The sequence below is a fragment of the Thermobia domestica genome, chromosome 9, assembly GCF_964235325.1.
Source record: "Thermobia domestica chromosome 9, izTheDome1.hap1.1, whole genome shotgun sequence".
Taxonomy (NCBI): Eukaryota; Metazoa; Arthropoda; class Insecta; order Zygentoma; family Lepismatidae; genus Thermobia; species Thermobia domestica.
In genome coordinates this window covers 17,461,992-17,483,355 of record NC_137462.1, presented here as the reverse complement: position 1 = coordinate 17,483,355, position 21,364 = coordinate 17,461,992, and the positions used below count along the sequence as shown (strand labels likewise).

Genomic DNA, 21,364 nt, shown 5'->3' with positions numbered 1-21,364 from the left:
TTCTCGGTGGAAAAATAATGCTTTATTAAACCGTGAGAAATTATGAAAAGTGTGGAAGATTATTGCATAAGAGTGACGGATAATTGGCAGTTCTTCCGTATTTACCTGTCAAGAGCTGACCTATACTCATTAAGGAGAAGTCATAGGGAATGCAGCTGAACAAACGTTAAACATGTTTTTTATTTCAAAGTGACTTTTTTTCAGTTTTTGTCAGGTTTTGTGTTTGAATTTATGACAATGAGCACATGTGTGCATAGTATTCTTTCATGGGATAATCCTGTGTTTGCTGCGTACACTTTTTATGCAGCTATATTGGTGGCTAAAATGTTTGCCATGACGTTTCTTGTAGCCAAGGCAAGGCTCACCAAGAGGGTAAGTTTAAAAATATAGTTTATGTTTCTTCCTTGTACACTTACAATCCAAGAAAAACGCAGAAAGGTTTGACAAATAACTTTGAAAATGTAATAGTAAAAAAATCGTCCTTTTTGATTTTAGTTTTACGTAAGATTGTGAATCATTTATTTGCAATATGTGAGAAATGATATCCACAAAGATTTGAACTACTTCTATCAACAGTAATCATTACGATATTACAATCCCGAATGAAATAATCTATTACTTTGATTGTGCACAACGTAGGAACCAAGTTACTGCGCACCCATACATATTTTACAAACTTGTATAGCAGATAAAGGTCTACCACAATGCCAAGTTTTTATCCAGATCGGATAAATTCGGATGATTTTGTATGATAGGAATTGAACTTCTTTTATCGACAATATTCATTATGATTTTATAATCCCGAATGAAATAATCTGTAACCAACAGGTGTTCGAGTCGCTGTTCGGGCGTCATTTATTTGTAACCGTCCTGTAGTTCGTGGTCCATTTATTTGTAACCGGCGTGGTTCTGTTCGCTGTCCTCGGCTCGTGGTATTACCAATAAGTATACTCCTGATACTTTAACTTACCTGGACAGGACGACGAAGACCTCTCCAAAGAAGATTACAAACTGTTTCCCAAAAAGCTCGTCGGTCTCAATAATGAGATGAGCATTAGGCGCCGAGAGGTTCGGGTGTCTCGTCTCGAAAACCTCACGGACGATCAGACGGTCATCCAGACCACAACGCACACAAACATCACTCATGCAAACAACGAAAACACACTGGATTAATTGACACTATACTTATTTATTAGGACACTATTTTGAAAAAAAAATAATGAAGAGAAATGAATACAACACTGGACACTAATAAATTTTGCCGCTGAAATTACGTTTTGCACTATTCGGGAAATATAGCCCTTTATATATATATATGATTATAATTCAGATATCACTATAAACACTTCGCTCACACCATTAACGCACTTGGGGGATTAGCACTGGGGAAAAGTTGTCTGGATCGTCCCACGATGAATCCAGTTGTTACGCTGAACAGTCCTGCAGCGTAAAGGTGAATCTTCGAAAAGAAGATCTGCCCAGTGAGATACTGATATTGGTGGGCGCGTATATAACTTTTTAAACGCACAAGGTCTGAGGACCTGGGATTTCACTGATTGGGGCTAGCCGTAAGAAATCGTCCTTCACCGGCTAAATAGCTTGTGCCCCTTAACACAACTTATGTTTGAAGTTCAACGCGAGATGCGTGGTTGCATCTTCCAGACCTGGAGTCAAACTCCCTGAGCGTCCAAGCTCAAGCTACGGATTGCAATGGTCAACAGAAAAGTGTTGGCAGTTCATTTCAAAAATTACTCAGTTAACTCACCTGTATGCACATACAAACAGAATATAGAAAACAATTTCTGTTAATTTTAGTCAACTGCCCATAATGCACTAGACACGGCGATAACACTGGCGTGAGAAAGTACAGATAACGGGCTACGAAACAACACAGTTGGTGCCACTTTGGTTACTGAAACATCTGGTCAGTCCGTATTTCTCCAATCTATTATAATGTTTCCATAAGCGATTAAAGAAAACACTTAATTCAGTTCCCATTAACTATAGAATATATACTATGCATATAATGAGTCAGGGAGAAACACTGAAATGGTTAGTCACTAACTGAAATGTTCTCAGCGAAAGCAACGTTTTAAATATATATATGAAAAAACGATGAAAGACTTCTTTGTCCAATTGTGTGGGAAAGAAGCAATTCCCACCAAAGAAAGAACTTATGTGCGTTGCAGAATAAAGTATAAATCGAAAATAATAATCACTGTCTTCACGAAATATACAGGGCGTCCACAAAAAATACTTCTATAACCTGGTAGCGGTTATATATGGCGTCTGAAACGTGGAACGACCTGTCAAGTGCACACGTAGACAGGTTGAGAACCCTTGGCCGTCTGACGAAGTATGAATAAAATTAGGTTTTTCACCTGAAAATTTAAAATAAGTTAGTTGGCAACACTGTCATATGGTGTGAGACTTACGTGCATAAACGATGAATGGTTGTTCACCTGAAAAAGGGCTATTTAAAATAGTTAAAGAACTTGTTCACTCACGACAACATGATGAGGTTCCTGCATGAGCAATGTCCAATCCAAATGTTCCATGAAGTAATAAGATCCTCTTGAACAATTGGTGCAATTGGGTTTCCTTATCTTCCGTTTCCTCACATGTTGAAACCATGCTGTCTTCCTGTGTGAGTATCCTCCATTCCTCCATGGTTCTCCAACGAGGAGTTGATAAGGGGTGAAGGGGATTTTTTTTTTTTTTTAAACACTGGTGTGAGAAACGAGGTATGGTTATAACACCTGTATGATATTTTTTTTTTTTTAAGTTCGCAGAAAGCGTTTATAAGGCTATTAAAATTCTTACTTTTTTTTTTTTTTTTTTTTTTTTTTTTTACAAATACTTTTCGTAAAATGTTTAAGTGTTCCGTTTCGATCACTTTATTTGATATAATATGAAGTAAATACGTTATAGGGCTATTTAAATCCCTTTTTTTTTTTAAACATTAATAAATTCTTTTCGTAAAATGTTTAAGTGTTCCGTTTCGATCACTTTATTTTGTGTAATATGAAATAAATATACACACACGATAACTATTCATGAAAACATCGACTTAAAGAATTATCAAATATCTCAATAAAAATTAGTAAATATACTGATATCTGTATTTAAAATATCAAAATGTGAATGAATAAGCAAATAGCAAAACATGTTAAAGGTACTAAAATATTAAAATTATTGTTAAAGTTTCGATATCACTCTAATATATTTGAAAAATATGAAAATCATTAAAAAAGTAAAATGAATGGAAATATAAACACATGATAAACTGACAATATATAAACAAAATAAGATTTTCACCTGTATGTCCTTTTTTTTTTTTTTTAACTGTGCCTCGTGTTGTTTGGCAGAAAAGAACGAAAAATCGTTTTTCAAAAATAAAAAAAAAATAAACTTAAGTGTCAAAATTGACGTTCATAGTAATTCCAAGAAATAAGCATGACTCTGCATATCAAAGAAAAGATCGTGATTTCGTTGACATGTACGAAGGAAATTCGGCATGCCATAAGATCAAATGCCATCTGCTCGTCGAGACTTTAGTTCGATAATGCTCAATACAACAAATGATTTTATTCTGAAACAAGGTTATTATTAGCTTAAGCCTAAAATAATGGTTGTTGTTCACTTCCATAAACGTAAACATTGTAGGGTTACCAAAATAGATGGGTATTATCTGCAAAAAAATTTATTAATTAAAATGTTGAAAACTATCCAATATTGATCCAAGTTTTTCGAAGGTCTAAGTCAAGGAAGTTGACTCACTAGTCCAAACATTCCTGAAAATAAATGGTCATTACGCCATGAATTGACCAAAACCATAGGTGGGAAAAATGTGTAATACTACACGTACTTACACACACAATATGCCATCGACACCTGCGAGGCAAAAAAACTAGAAACGTGGAAAGGCCTGCAACCATAGGCACTTACAAATTGTTTCTGCACAAAACTGAAATATAAACATTAATATCCAGTAAACTACGCGTATGTTCCCTGGAACATAACATACGTCTTCCACCTAAAAAAAATGTGTAAACACACAAAATACAAATGCTTTCGTAGCACAATAAAATGTCTCTACAAGACAAAACACATGAGACCTACTAAAAGAAAAACATGGGATACGAACAAAAATATAGTCAACGACATTACAACTTCCTGGTCGATCTGAAAACATCCAAATTAAATTCCCTACAAAACAGTTATGTAATTTCACGACAGTTAAACTTTCTTAGGCATCTTCGCTACAAAATATTCAAAATGGTCTTATTAACATATTAAAATTCAGTCATCGAGCATATAAAATAGACAGAGAATAATTTTTATAAAACGTTATGGCTTCATGCTGTTGGAAAGAAAGAAAATAAGTTTATTTTTCGGGATCTATAACAATATCTCTAAGACGGCTGAAACCTCATAAATAATGGGCCATGTCGATTTTTGAAGAAAATCATCCGTCAATGGTAGTATGGCTGAAACCTAAAGATTTGTATTCCAGAACCTTTGGCCATGTTGATTTCTGAAATCCTCCATACTGTTTGTTATGGCTGAAACCTAAAGATTTGTATTTCAAAATCTTTGGCCATGTTGATTTCTGAGGGAAATCCTCCATAACAAAAACAATTTTACTAACAAATTCCAAATAGTTTTGGGACATACTGTGATTAAAATATAGCTTTCTGAAAATTAATAAAAAAAATTACAACACCTTAACATACCAGTACACAATATAGTTACGATTCATAAACATTAAAATATTCACTAGAATATTACTAGACGTATAAATATACTAAAAAATTTAAACTAAGAATACACATATCTAGTTACAGGTTACTATTAAAATGAAAACGAAAATCTAAGATTAACACTAAAAAGAAATTTAACATTGATTATAAATGTAAAGTTTCATATTCTACGCATGAGATTACATACTAAGTTTTAATCATAAATATACAAGTGTACATATAATGAATAACTAAAAAATTTCTCTTCCTGGGCATCTCGATATTTTTTTTTTCTGAAAAGAAAATCAAACATTAATTGTGAGTCATACGTATGATAACATGTTTAAGGATTTGGAAAGTGGGAAGGGATTCTAAAAAAAAAAATTTTTTTTTAATTTGAAAACAATAAAAATATATATATTATAACGCCAAAATATCTTCCCACTAGCTAGGAATACGGAACTGCGCCACTAGTTCAAGATTGCTTTTGGATAAATGCAATCTCCCTACGTATATGATTACATACTAAATTTTAATTATAACCATACAGCTATATACATATATATTAGTAACAACTAAAATATTCTGATCCTGCGCATCTAGATATTTTTGGAAAAAATTCTAAAAAGAAAACCAAACATGAATTGTAAATAACATGAAATAACATAGCCTATTTAAGAATTTCGAAAATGGGAAGGGATCCTAAAAGAATTTTTAAAATTTAAAACACAATAAAAATACATATTATAACGCCAAAACATCTTCCCACTAGCTGAGGGTACGGATATCTCGCCAAGATATCAAACCGTTTTTGGATAAGTACGGTCCCTCTACGTATGTGATTACGTTAATTATTTACTAAAAGATCTAAATTCAAACATCTGAAATGAAAACAAGAAAAATTAATGACATTAAACTAATAGTAAGTCAGTGATAAGGTTTGCAACACAAATGCACAGCTGACTGAGGTATGAAGTGCTACACGGAGCAAAGACAAAAAGAGGAAAAGAATTAATCAGCTGTATATCACCCGTTATTCGTAACCATAAACACAAGTGGTTCTACAGTCTGGCGACTGCCTTATCGAAACAAGAAAAAGAAAGAAAAACCTGTTATCTGCTCATTGCCGAACGGTTAAAAGCTGGAAGCAAAAAGGAGTATTAAAAGAAATGCGTAGTTCTCCTTTTCGTATCCAGGTGTTCTGATCAAAAACTAAAAGCAAAAAGGAAGAAAAATGAATGAATGTTTATTGCCTAGAAATGAGTCGCTAATCCTGGGAGAAAAATTTGTATCAACATACAGTCTTGGTTACCTTTTTTTTTTTTCTTTTCCTATGATTACTATTTCGACTTTGATAATCACGATTTGTTCGTCTATTCTTACAGTGATTACTACTACGTACAGAAATACTCTTAATGTTCTCACACAAGTTGCGTTTCCTATCTCGTTTGTGATAACTCATATTTCGTGGCCGTGATTTACGACTCCTTCTGTTTCTGTTACTACCTTTTCGAGTGCGGTCTTGGTTCTGATTCCCTTTAAATTTCGTATTGTTTACGATCTGAACTTGGTATCTTTGCTTATTACAATAACTGTAACTTCGTTTACGCTTTTTCTCTCTGTAGTTTGTGGTAGTTTGTTTTGTGCGCTTACGACCTCTGTCGTCTACAATCATATGTTCGTGGATTTCACTACTTCTACTACAAGCGGCGTCACTAGATTCTGAATAGATAAAATCATTATCAGATATGTTACGAGGTTGATTTAGACTACCTGTCTCTGGTTGGAGTTCAGATTCCTGAGTTTCCTTTTCATTAGCGATGTTAGTCTCTAGCTCAGGTTCCAATTCCAATGTTTTGTTTACGCTAGGAATATCAGTCACTAACTGAGGTTCAAATTCCGGTGTTTCGTATCCAGTAGGAACATCTGACTGTAACTGGGGTTCACATTCCGGTGTTTTGTTTTCAGCATTTTCAGTTTGCTGACTATTTTCACGAAACACGTCCCGTAAAGTGTCTATCTTTTGACCTAATCCACTCTTTAGTTCTTTTTCTAATCTATCAATATTCTCTTTATTTCTTTGTTCTAATCCATCTAGGTTTTCTTTATTTTCCTTTTTTAAATCTTCAATATTCTCTTTATTTCCCTGTTCTAATCTAGCAAAATTCTCTTTAAATTGAGCAAAATTCTTTTTATTGTCTCTCATCGATTCTTCGAGAAGTGAAATCACCCTAGCCATCGCATTAAGTCTCTGGTGTGCCATCTTGAACAAGAATAAAGCTTAAAACATACAATTAGAATAAAATGAACTATCACAAGAATGTATGATTAAAATCACCTAAAAGAGATTTTTTTTTCTGGTACTGAGCTGAAAAAGAAATGGTATATTAAAATATTGTGAGTATTCGAGCACCAACGGTCTCGATTCGGGTCGGTAGTTCGGGCGTCATTTATTTATAATCGCCAGGAGTTCAAGTCGCTGTTCGGGCGTCCATTTATTTGTAACCGATTGAGTGTTCGAGTCGCTGTTCGGGCGTCATTTATTTGTAACCGTCCTGTAGTTCGTGGTCCATTTATTTGTAACCGGCGTGGTTCTGTTCGCTGTCCTCGGCTCGTGGTATTACCAATAAGTATACTCCTGATACTTTAACTTACCTGGACAGGACGACGAAGACCTCTCCAAAGAAGATTACAAACTGTTTCCCAAAAAGCTCGTCGGTCTCAATAATGAGATGAGCATTAGGCGCCGAGAGGTTCGGGTGTCTCGTCTCGAAAACCTCACGGACGATCAGACGGTCATCCAGACCACAACGCACACAAACATCACTCATGCAAACAACGAAAACACACTGGATTAATTGACACTATACTTATTTATTAGGACACTATTTTGAAAAAAAAATAATGAAGAGAAATGAATACAACACTGGACACTAATAAATTTTGCCGCTGAAATTACGTTTTGCACTATTCGGGAAATATAGCCCTTTATATATATATATGATTATAATTCAGATATCACTATAAACACTTCGCTCACACCATTAACGCACTTGGGGGATTAGCACTGGGGAAAAGTTGTCTGGATCGTCCCACGATGAATCCAGTTGTTACGCTGAACAGTCCTGCAGCGTAAAGGTGAATCTTCGAAAAGAAGATCTGCCCAGTGAGATACTGATATTGGTGGGCGCGTATATAACTTTTTAAACGCACAAGGTCTGAGGACCTGGGATTTCACTGATTGGGGCTAGCCGTAAGAAATCGTCCTTCACCGGCTAAATAGCTTGTGCCCCTTAACACAACTTATGTTTGAAGTTCAACGCGAGATGCGTGGTTGCATCTTCCAGACCTGGAGTCAAACTCCCTGAGCGTCCAAGCTCAAGCTACGGATTGCAATGGTCAACAGAAAAGTGTTGGCAGTTCATTTCAAAAATTACTCAGTTAACTCACCTGTATGCACATACAAACAGAATATAGAAAACAATTTCTGTTAATTTTAGTCAACTGCCCATAATGCACTAGACACGGCGATAACACTGGCGTGAGAAAGTACAGATAACGGGCTACGAAACAACACAGTTGGTGCCACTTTGGTTACTGAAACATCTGGTCAGTCCGTATTTCTCCAATCTATTATAATGTTTCCATAAGCGATTAAAGAAAACACTTAATTCAGTTCCCATTAACTATAGAATATATACTATGCATATAATGAGTCAGGGAGAAACACTGAAATGGTTAGTCACTAACTGAAATGTTCTCAGCGAAAGCAACGTTTTAAATATATATATGAAAAAACGATGAAAGACTTCTTTGTCCAATTGTGTGGGAAAGAAGCAATTCCCACCAAAGAAAGAACTTATGTGCGTTGCAGAATAAAGTATAAATCGAAAATAATAATCACTGTCTTCACGAAATATACAGGGCGTCCACAAAAAATACTTCTATAACCTGGTAGCGGTTATAAATCTATTACTTTGATTCTGCACAACGTAGGAACCAAGTTGCTGCGCATCCATAAATATTTCACAAACTTGTATAACAGGTCATAATCCACCACGATACCAAGTTTTTGTCCAGACCGGTTGAATTCGCTATCTGATCGGGACAAAAGTTCGCCCAGATCGTGGTAGATCTTAACCTGGTATACAAGTTTGTGAAACATTTATGGGTGCGCAGCAACTTGGTTCCTACGTTGTGCACAATCAAAGTAGTAGATTATTTCATTCGGAATTATAAAATCGTAAAAAATACTGTTGATAAAAGAAGTTCAATTCCTATCATACAAATTCAACCGAATTTATCCGATCTGGTTAAAAACTTGCCATCGTGGTAGACCTTCATCTGCTATACAAGTTTGTGAAATATTCATGGATGCGCAGTAACTTGGTTCCACAAGCTCACGTAGCTTGAAATAAAACGAATGGCCTCGCCTAGTGTCTTGCATGTGGTGCAAGTGGTCCCGTGCTCAATTTACAGTGGGGATACTTGGTAGAAAAGTTGTAAGATCTTTTTTTTTTTTTTTCGGACTAAAAATCCGGAGTTAAATTTCCTCTTCACACCAGCAAGATACAAGGATGATAATCTAACATACAACTCCCTGGCCGCTTCCTCGCTTCCTTCACTCCTCCATTCCACTCTTTCTTTCTCCTTGCCTGGATAGTGTGCTCGTCGGGAAATGTCATGCCTCATACATGACAGTCTGAAGGCCATAGATGCGGGTTATGCCCAGAAATAAGCATAAATAAATACATCAAACGAGATGCTGCTCGCAACACAGATGACCACTCTATCGCTAATTTGCTGTGTCCCCGTTCAACTGGTTCGGATCAAACGATGAGGCGTAAGTCCATATTTCATATGTAGTTTCTGTGTTGGAAGGTCATTAAAATCCAAATCAACAGAAACAAGAGATCTCCTACTGTTTCTCCTGAAATAGGAACACCATCTAAACCAGGAAGAACACCAGATCTGTTTCAAAAAATGTGAGCACTATTTCAACCAAAGTGAGCTCCAGGAACTGTTTTGGAGGACACTAGTTTCAATACTGAGGTTCTGTACAACAAGGACGTACAAGGAAACGTGGATTTTGAATCACTTAAAGAGTTTCGACCAAGAACCGAACTTTCTTCTCCCGTGCCGAATACACAAGCGCTAACCATATAGTCACCAGGGGTCTCTGGGTTTCAGGTAGTATTTCAATTTCTGCAATCAAGCTTAAGAGTCTTTTAAAAATATTCTTGAACCCATTTATAACATTATGGCGTATATCAATGCTGACATGTATTTATTTTGTAAATTACCATCTTTAGATCTTAGAAATAGCCAGAAATCAAAAGAAAATAAGCGGATAGGACAAATTCTCTCGTAATGGTGCATGATGACGAAAATCAGTGGTTTTATGCCAAAGTTTACTCCTGTAGCGAAGTCACAAATGGCTATATGGATTTGAGGCTTCAAGTATATGTTAGAAACATACTTGCTACCAAATCTAATCACTTATGCCTAAAAATTTATCCAATTTGACATGATATTTAGCCAGTATAAGTGTAGTTTAGCTATTAGCTATGATTTTGGTACTTGTAATTGCCAATTTCTCGTCGTTTGTCTTGAGTAGATTTTAAACGTTTTTTTTTTTTTTTTTTGTCAAATATAACTTCTTTAAAAATATGATCAGAATGAAAATAAAATGTGACTTCCTTCTGCTTGCTTACTTGTATGACTACTCCATAATGTATTTAGATTCTTTCCTTGTAAGTATCATTCTTAAGTACAAGACAGATGTAACGGCAATTCATGATTTCGAATATTTCACTCTCAAATAGCTCATTTATACGCATACTTAAATTACACATAGTATTTTGAGGGTATTTTTGGTTAGAACTATGAAGTTTCGGTGTTATGTTAGATCAACAGGACACTAATATTTTTGACTAAGGGTATGTACGTACTTTTAGTGCTGTGCTAGATTAACAAGGCACCGATATTTTGGCTTAGGCTATTTACTTTTAGTGTTGTGATAGATTAACAGTGTACTGATTTTTGGATAGGGCTGTGTGTTTTTAGTGGTGTGCTAGATCAAAAGTGCACTGATATTTTCGACTAGGGCTGTGTTCTTTTAGTATTGTGCTAGATTAACAGTGCACTGATATTTTTGGCTAGGGATATGTGCTAGAGCAAGAATGCACTGATATTTTTGGCTAGGCTGTGTATTTTACTGTTGTGCTAGATCAATAGGACACTGATATTTTTGACTAAGGTTGTGTGCTTTTAGTAGTGTGTGAGATCAAGTCACTTATTTTTGGCTAGGACTGTTTTCTTTTGTTGTTGTGCTAGATCAACAGTGCACTGATATTTTTGGCTATGGCTGTGTATTTATAGTGTTGGGCTAGAACAACAGAGTACTAAGTCAACAGTGCTGTGATAATTTTGACTAGAACTGGTCCTTTTAGTGTTGTGCTACATCAACAGTGCATTGATGTTTTTGACTAGGACTGTGTGCTTTTAATGTTGTGTTAGATCAATAGTACACAAATACTGTATATAGCCAACATTACTTCAAGAATTTTGAATGGAGGAAGAATTCAAGAAATATTTAGTGCCTGTGGTCAATGATGCGAGTAAAGCGTTCCGTAAATACCTTAAATGCTAATTAAGGGTAAAAGTGTTTGCTTTCAGAATACCAGGAGGAATATTGCAGCATTCCTTTCGTATGTACTGTACAATAAACTTACACCTCATCACGGTTAAATTAAAATACCGCTAATTTTACAGTAATTATGTGATATCTTTAAAGAGATCAAATATAATCGAAATGTGGAACAAGAGCGTCCTAAACAATATTATTTTATATACATGAGATACCGTTATCACGACTCACTTATCTGTTTTCGATTTCGAGCCATTTTGAAAATCGGCATTTATTTTCGCGTTTCTAAACGGCTAAAAACGGAAAACCACTAGGTGACTTGTGATAACAGTATCTCATGGAAAATAATATTGTCTAGAGCGCTCTTGTTCCACATTTCGATTATCTTTTATCTATGTAAAGATATCTCATAATTACTGTAAAATTAGCGGTATTTTAATTTCGCAGTGATTAGGCCTCTTAAAGTAAATTGTCACAGCTCGTGAATCGTATTACGTAATTGTGTCTTATTATTTGTTTATTATTACAAAATATAGAGTAATTATTAACGTTACTTACCTTTTATTTCAGGTCTTTTCGAATCCTGAGGACATAATCTTACCCAAGAGTGTGGTTAAATTTGATGACCCCGACGTTGAACGTGTTAGAAGGTAAGTTAAATGTTAATTAGATTTTTAAAAAATCTTTTAAAGAAACAATATTAACCGACGTCAACAAAAGTGCTAACAAGTAGTAAATAAACCGTAAACAATAGAAAATAATAATAATGAAGCACTTCAAACCAGAAACGTTTTCAGAACTTTTGTCTGGAGTCTATGCCAGGCCAAACAAATTAATGCTTTAATGATATTCTATATTATAAAATTGAAAGTGACTATGTTTGAGACTCTTAATCTCTTGAACCACTCGACCGATCTCGATCAGATTTTCAACATAGATGAGATTTAAGTATGGGATGGTTTCGTCATTTCACTTTGACGGTGCAATGTGCAGTTATAAGTTGTTGCAATGATGTAAAATTCGAAATTTTAACAGCTGAACAGATGTTTAGGTTTTGTGTTGATAGTATCTCAGACATACAATTTATCTATGTTTCATTAGAACAAGTGCAAACAGCGAGAAATTCGAGATTTGTTACTTGTAAAAGAATTATCAATACAAGATCATATCGTAGATTTATACCTCTGACGCAAACACAAATCAGATGTTATGAATTGTCACAACCAGATGAACTTACTGATTGCAGTGCTTCAGTACTTCCAGAACATAACATGTCATTTGCACCTAATGATACCGTAGTCTGTATTTACGACAAGAAATGGCAGATTGGGAGAATTGAAGACATCAGTCAGGACGATCATTTTGTTCACTTTTCCCATTCCCATGGCCCAAGAATCTCTTTTAAACTACCTACGAATGACAAGGTGTGGGTGCCAATCACTAAGGTTCTTCGGAAACTCACACCCACAGAGTTCACAATTCCTACATATTGTACCTTCAATATCAGTGCCAAACCCTGTACACAAATTATTCAACTGTTTACCTCACTGGAGCTCCTCCGTGGCTAAGCGGTTAGCGTGCGCGCCTTTGGCGTGGGAGACTCGGGTTTGATTCTCGGCAGGAGCTCATGTGATTCGGATTCCACCTTAATCAGTAGGTCCTCGTCTCATATAGCCTCGCTGCTGAACGGGACGTTAAACCCAAAATCAACTCAACTGTTTACCTCAGTGATGTCTTAACAGCAGCGCTATAGGCAGAAAAGAAATAATAGACGCGTTTCGTTTTTCTGAACAAGATATGATTCATAAATTGGGCACGTTTTACCAATTTAACATTACTGTTTTGTTATTTTGACTTTTGATACGAAGTTTATATCCACGTCTCATGGCGTTTCATGATATTAAGTCTTAGTAAATAATAATAATAATAATAATAATAATAATAATAATAATAATAATAATAATAATAATAATAATAATAATAATAATAAAACTTAGAAACTACTCAAATCTCACTGATGCAGTTTTACTCACGTGTTACTGCAAAACTATCGTGTATTTAATGCAAATTTCAGATTTTTCACTTGCGTCGTTCCTGAGATTTTTGATGGTGAAAATACATGATTTTCGAAAATTCGCAATGTTAAAAAATTATAAAAAAATTAAATGGTTCTCAGATCCGAAACTTGTTTGGGACGTTGTCTATTATCTAGTCTGTATGTAGACAAAAAATTGAAGGTGAGTCTCATAAGTCGGGGGCCGCGGTGGATCAGTGGTAGAACGTTCACCTCTGATGCATGGGGTCTCCGGTTCAAACCCTGCTCCCAAGTGAACCTTGTGGTGGACAAGCACCGTGTGCGTAGGTTTTCTCGGGGGTTTTCCGGTTCCTTCTACTTTCTTCATTCCTCTATTTCATTCGTCATCATCACCGTCTCATTTAACTAACCAGCATAACGTGGGACGTAAAAGTCAAAGATTTCTTTTCATTTTCATTTTTTTGAGTCTCATTTATTTCGTTTCAAAATATACATTCCAAAACGGACATTTTTAGGTTTCCAACATCAATGTTCAGAGCTTTTTTCCCCGACGTTCTAAAGTACGTCTCAGTATCCACAGAATACAGAATGTTGTTCATTCCTTTATCTTTCATATGGTTTTGGTTTGAACTCATTATCTTTAAAACCTAAAAAGTTACAGCGTTTACCGGAATCCTCTGAAAAGTACAAAATACGCTCAGGTGCCAATACAAAATGGCCGCTGCGACAAAACCCGCACGGCTAAAAAACAAATGAATACCGTAGATGCGGGCTACTTGGACCCAATTTTGCAACAAATTCGTTCTTTCGGCCTATTTTCATCCACCAAAACTCAAAAGTTATTGTCATAACCCATATTAAGTGAAACTCCAGGCTTTATTGCACATATCGAGGATAGTTTTAGTTACATATATTAAAAACAAAGCACAGGCGATTATTGTAAAAAAAAAAAATGGATCCAAGTAAGACTCGCGTTCGGGCTACTTGAACCCACCTCCATATTTTCCTACACAAAACCATTGAAATCTGCTCTGAGACTAAGTAGGACGTATGTGTTCCAAGAACAATACTTTTTGTTTACTGCAAACCACAAAGAGAACATGTTAAGAGATACTATCAAATATAATGATTGTAATAGCTGATTACGTTTTCTTCTGCAGCTTCACGAGCCCTATCTATATTAGCAGCGAATCTAGTCGTTGACTGGAGGTGCATTTTCTAAAATAACTTCACTCAATCTCGACTGGGAAGATTGTCTTAGAAAGCAATGACAGTTCTCCCATGCATAGCAAAATAGGACTTCACAATAAATCTGAAATCTAGTTAATTAACGAGGAATCCGAAATCACAAACTTTATGAAGATGACTAGCGAAGGCTAATTCTTCTTCTTCAGTGAACACTTTCAGATGGCCAGGATTCTGCCTTGACGTGTTCTTTAATCTTCTTTCTATGGTGGAACGACTTATTTTGAAGTGAGCTTCTGTTTCTTTTCGCGACATTTTCCCCGACTAAATTGCTGGTAAACATTCTTCAAGCTGTCATGAAAAATCAGAATATTTTCGATCTGCAGGCAATCTTTTATATTGATGTACCATTTTGTACCGGTATCCTTAAGGAAACAATGAAAAGTCCTTACCTGTGTGACACGTGGCAACAGCCCTTTATTTTTCATTGATAAAGATAACAAAGGATGAGGTGGGATAAAGATAACAAAAGATGTGGGACAAAATATCCATGTTTTCCAGGTCATATGTACACACTTTATATACTGTATAATGCAATTACGCACACATCTTATTGTATATGAGAAAGTTTACCATGTCAATTTCATTAACCTATATGTAACTACTTATGTGTTTACTTAGCATTGGTTCCACTTCCTTGCAAATAGTGTCCACACATAAAAGTTTGGCGCTCAATAAATACACTCTTTCCGTCAACGACCTTTCTCACCAATGCTGCTCAATCGTAGCCTACCACAGAACTAGTTTCAATGTGTGTATGCCTGCATTTTGATCCTATCTAACGGATCTAACTCTGAACTCACTCATTATTGCATTGCATATGGGACTTTAAACGAGTTTTTGGTATGGGTCCAAGTAGTCCCTTAAGGGTCCAAGTAGCCCGCAATTACGGTACCCGTTTTGAACTCCGAGAATATGGTACAAACTTAGTTAAAAAATTAATCAGAAACTAAATTTTGTCAGCAACCATCATTGGTCGATTTCATTTGGATTGACCATTATTCCATTTTTTCTTCAACTTGGTAAACCTTGATTTCAAAATTGCAATACATAATTTCATTTTAGTACAAGATAAAAACACCAAATTAATTAGTATTTGGTTACCAAATAATTTGAGAGTAGCATACTTGATATTCTTAAAGTCTTATCATAATAACTGCAAATGAAAATATTTTCAGAAATATATCGGGATGTGCATATGTGTAGAATGAATCAATAGTCTGTTGCTTTAGAATAGAATATTTAAAATGACAAGTAGTCAATCTGTTATCTCAAGTATTATACCCGGACATTATGCAAAGCTCTTAAATCGATGTAAGTTAAAAGAAAACAAAAAAGCTGGAAATAAAATTTAAAGTTGAGGATTTTTTTTTTTTTTTTTGGTAAAGGGTTTTACATCATCCTCAAAGCATAGCTTTGAAGCTAACTTATGCCCTATAAATGTGGTCGTAAGGTTGGTGAGGAGTCATTATCGTTGTAAGTTTTTGAGGTAATTTTTAATAATCTTTAGTTTGCTAAAACTCTTTTCCTTACCTTATAGTGAAAGTAAATATTTGCGCAGTTTTAAGCTCCCCAATCCGGCGCCCGGGACACAAAGCTCCGTTTGCCCCACTCCCCCCTTAGTTACGTCACTGTGCTAAGGGATTGGTTTGGAATTTGGATTAGGTGGGTGTGTCTTCATTACACATTTACTTACTTGGAGACAGCTGGGAACCCATACTACGTTTGCTAACAAGTAAAAGTTATAAAAATCATTCTTCGTTAGATGTTTTCTGTTCAAGACTGACTTCCAATAAATATTTAAGAAGTATTTATTATTAGTCTTTTACGACCTGTATTCTTTTACTATTATTCTTCAAGAATTGCCTTTAATTTGAACAGTATTTATTTCGTTGTTGTCCACTACAAACTTACTTGTTCGGGAATTGATTCAGGAACTCCACATACTGGAGGTAAACACTCCACCAGTGAGACACTGTGACCCTCGGCATAGTCAGTGAGCCAAATCCTTAACTTTTTTTATGATACACTTTTTGGAGAATAAGTGCATCTTATTAACCCTACAAAGACCAAAAGGCGGGGTCAATTTTGCCCGCTAATTCTTTTTTTATTTAGCATATATGAATTAATATGTATTCAGGATTCTCTGTTTTTTTGTTATTGTTTCTTTTGAAAAAGGTCCATTTTAGCTTTTTCTTAAACTGGAATACACTGCATTGTTTTCCTGTAAAAAAAAAAATAAATAAAAAATAAGTATTTCATGTCCTGAGAACCGATTTGACCCCACTTCCTTGGTCATAGGTGTTATCCATCTTTGTTTTTCCCAAAATTCCTTTCATTTGTTTTTTTTTTATATATATACAGTAGAGCGTCGATTATCCGAAGTAATTGGGAGACATGGGTGTTCGGAAAACTGGTTTGTTCGGATAATCGAACTGTACATGTTTATTTGCCAAAAAGAAGTACTGTACAGTAAATTTATTCATAAAAAGAAGTGTGCTGATTGTTGAAACACAGCGACTGGCGGCTTGGCCGGTTAGCAGCGCCTTATGAAGGCCCCATTAGAAGCAATGTTCCGCCAGCGGTGGCTCAGTGCGGCGACTACTGTGGGAAACTTGGTTTGGGAGTGAGGGGGATGATGGACGGTAGGGTGGGAGAGTAACAGGTGCGAGCGAGTACACAGTTCGGTTAAGCGGTCGTTCGGTTGACCGACGTTCGGATAATCGACGCTCTACTGTATCTAAAACCTGCATTACTTTTTTTAAAATGTTACATTTTCCCTTTATATAAACATTTAGGCTTTCATAGAACTTGTCGAGTGTTAATTATAATACTAGTTTTCTACATAGTATTGCCAGAAATTTGGTATAATATATAAACAGTTTTGTGCACCGTAATTAGCTTTTTTTTTTTTTTTTTTTTTTTTTTTTACAAATAAAAAGCACAATTCCTTGAAAAGTTTCTTTTTTAAACTTAGTTAAACACGTTAACTCAAATTGAACATATGTACTCTGAAAGCTACTTAAAACCAGTGGGGGGCAAATTTGCGTCCTTCATGTAGCAGATACGAGCACAGACTTTCTAGGGTTAATGCACGAATTCGGCACTTCCCTTGAAAAAAAAATACAATAATGTATTTTATTCTTTCTTTTCAGAGCTCATCTGAATGACCTGGAAAATATTCCGTTATTTCTATTTATTGGATTCCTGTACATTCTGACGCAGCCAGCTTATTCGACAGCTGTCCTCATCTTTCGAACATACACTGCAGCAAGGATAATACATACGATTGTTTATGCTGTTGTAGTTCTCCCGCAACCCATTAGAGCATTGGCATTTGAAACTGGTGTCTGGACTACACTCTACATGGTTTACAAAGTTTTTATGTATACCTTATAATTAAGTTACCAATTATATATAAATAAAAAAAATCTATAATGTCCGTTCTTTGAATTATGTTTTATTTATGAATATAGTGTTTAACACAATATTATTGTGCTGCCAAAATGTCGTGAGCCGTGGCAAAAACGCGAACTAAAGCTCACACCCTCACACACCCACGTGTAGAGCCAATAAGGGTGCAGCTGTTGCTAAGCGAGAGAAAGCGAGTGAAATTCCTTCAGCCGATAGCATCGCTTGCAACGGAAGACTAGGGATCAAGTCAATGTAGCATATTTTTAATAAGATAATTTTATATACGAGGTGTAAACGTAAAGTTTGGGACCTGAGTTCAATTTCAACATTTTCGACTTCCAAACTGTGCTATCCGAAGAAGTGTTGCCAGGTCTGAAGATCAAAAAGTACCTAGGCTGTGCTCCAAAAGTAGCGGATTTGAAGTATATGTAGCCCAAACATAAGAATAGATGATTTTTATTGGAATTACGTCAGATGCCTGGGTTAGCAACGGTCAGGCAATGACCGCAGTTTAGGACTGTTGGCAGTGGTGTGCTAGCACAAACTTCATACTCCTCCTCCTCCTCTGAGTTTTACGTCCAACGGCTATGCCGTTTAGGCTAAAGGGGACGGCATGGAGAACATCGCGTTTTCATGTACCGGACAGTGCGTTGAGCATATGGGAGTAATGGGCAAAAATAAAACAAATCATACTGAAGCTTTTATCACATGTTTATTGTGTCGCAAGGCGTTCTTTGCTCACTTAGACTGAAGCAAAGTTGTTCTTGAAGTTATCAAATTTAACAACTGTACTTATATAGAAAATAATATCCCGTTCAGGGACGTAAAAAAAAGTATGTTAGACATTTAAAGCCTTATGCAGAGTAGTTCTGACGTGTGATTAGTCCCATACTAAAGAGTTCGACTAACATATGCTTCCTGCAGTAGTCAGGCCTTTAGCATGACGCTAAACGTACGTCAAAACGACTCTGCATAAGGTCCTTACTGTTTACGGCACTCGTAAACACGAACCCATACGACTCAAAACTACATAACACTAAAATATAATGGGAAGCAGTGCATGAAGTGACTGAAACAGTTCTAGAGATTTTTTTTTTTTTTTTTTTTTTTAGATCAGTCAGTACCATCACTGTCTAAGTTATCAAATTCCATAGCGACAGAATTATGAAGCTGGACAGCATTAGCAGCATCAGTTTTGAAATAACTTTCCAGATCCGCATCTGTCCTCCTTGTCTTTGCGTGAATCTGTATCTTGGAGGAGACAATAGGGTCAGATAGAATAAGCATATGCTTCATCAAGTCTAAATAAGTATTGAAGAGAGAAGTTTACCGTACAATATGTAGCTTAGTGTGACGGAAAACTTTGTGGAGGGTTTCTAAAGCATAACCGACAATCCTTTGGACTATTTGCCATTTCTTGGTGTATTTAATTTCGCTGCTGCTTCTTTGGCAGCAAAGGCAAGCTCCTCTGCCGATTTAGTCGCTACAAGATCTAAGCGCCTTTTCTTTGTTTTTACTGAACACTCTCCGAACTGTTTACTGGTTCTACTTCGAGTAGAGCAAGCTACATCGGTCTTCACGTTGCTGTGATACCGAGCAGTTATCACTGTTGAGACATAGTCCGGAAGTGTACATGCACGATCAAACCACTCTTTATTTTTAGCTAGGAAAACCGACCAAACTCTGTTGCGACATCCTCCATTTTTTTTGCTCAAGGTCATATTAATAACTTACTAAATTTCTCTAAACTGTTGTACACATCTTCCGTGGCGTCTTCAAGTTTATAACGACTACAAATAGCCTGCATATTTTTCGCTTTCTTCCGACTAGCACTGGTGGTTATTCACCATCTTTCAAAAATGTCCTTGTTTTTCATGGCGTCTTCTTTCGCAATTTCACTAATTAAAATCAATATTGCGGACACTTGCACACACATTATTGCTGATTCCAAAGGAAATTATTAAAGGAAGATACTCCTGCAGAGATCTCAAGACATGTTTAGGTTTTTTTGAGATATTCCAAATATACCAGTAAAAAATGATTACCAACCGTTCGCCGTAAAGGACAGAACGTACCTTTCCTATAACTGCCCACTAGTGACAAAAAGTCTCACTTTTCGCTTTGGTCTGAAACACCAATGCAATCGCTGTGGAGATAATGACTCAGGTCGGTTTAATATAGTAGTTGTGCATGCGAATTGTTATCTGTAAGAGTGTCATCTCGACTCGGTCTAATGTTGTAACTTTGCGGGCCCCCTCTGTAGGCTGACGGGTTGTCATCAGTTTGTGGCTAGGGATTTCTATCTTGCGAATCATTTGTGCTTCATTCCGTGCTATTTGCAAGTCCGAAGAAAATTGTTTCTTTTTTCATCTTTGTCCATTGGTCGACGCACTGTGCGGCGAAGATGAGAAATGAATGAAATGGTGGAATAAAGAAAGTGGGAGGAAACGGGAGAACCTAGAGAAAACCCACGAACATGGTAAACTCCATACTGCGTTAGGAGCAGTAAAAATGCAGTGTATAATGAATTGTAGAGATGGTAATAGTATAAAATGGGCGACTTTTCTCATTTCCAAGGAGACATGTTTACGTAAGTCAATTTTGTGGGCTCTGAAATACACTATACGACATTTATAGGGTGCTCTTTCGCTTTTCATTCCTCACTTCTTTTAATTCGTTTGATAAATTCTTTGTCTGGAAGCCATGAAATTTGTAAGCTTTTATTTTAATTCCACTTTACTGATTACGTTAATATGGATAATACGATTAAATTCGCGATGTTCACGTTTACTGCAACTATTAGACTTAGGCATTAACGGATATAGCAAAACGATCAGTGATACTGCGACAGTGCAAAGTCAACAAAAGTCTAGTGTTGTCAGATATGGAGATTAGAAAGTACTAAAACAAGAATTAAACTATAGTGCTGCCAAAATGTCTTGAGTCGTGGCAAAAATGCGAACTAAAGTTCACACCCTCAACACACCCACATGTTGAGCCAATAAGCTTTCAGCTGTTGCTAAGCGAGAGAGCCTTAGCGAAAAGGTGTCGAATTCCTTCAGCCGATAGCAGCGCTTGGAACGGAGGACTAAGTGTCAAGTCAAGGTGGTATATCTTTAGTATCGAACATGTTAGCTTTAGCAAATCTGTTGTTCATTGTGAATAGAATACTCAACAAACAAAACTTTTATTGTATTATATAAAACTAATAATTCGTGATTTCATATGTGAAAATAAGAAAGTAGCGTCTTCGAATTATAGGCTGCAGGTAATTAAAAG

At 36.0% G+C, this 21,364-nt stretch overlaps 1 protein-coding gene across 1 annotated transcript in view; it reads left to right on the top strand.

The window, feature by feature from the left end:
* The window catches only part of LOC145660749 (prostaglandin E synthase-like), a 62,886-nt gene that overhangs the window by 7,658 nt on the left and 33,864 nt on the right, over nucleotides 1-21,364 (top strand). The window contains exons 2-3 of the mRNA XM_081726158.1: nucleotides 11,962-12,041; nucleotides 17,827-18,067. Coding sequence (XP_081582284.1) covers nucleotides 11,962-12,041; nucleotides 17,827-18,067 — 321 coding nt within the window. The remainder of the gene's footprint in view (nucleotides 1-11,961; nucleotides 12,042-17,826; nucleotides 18,068-21,364) is intronic.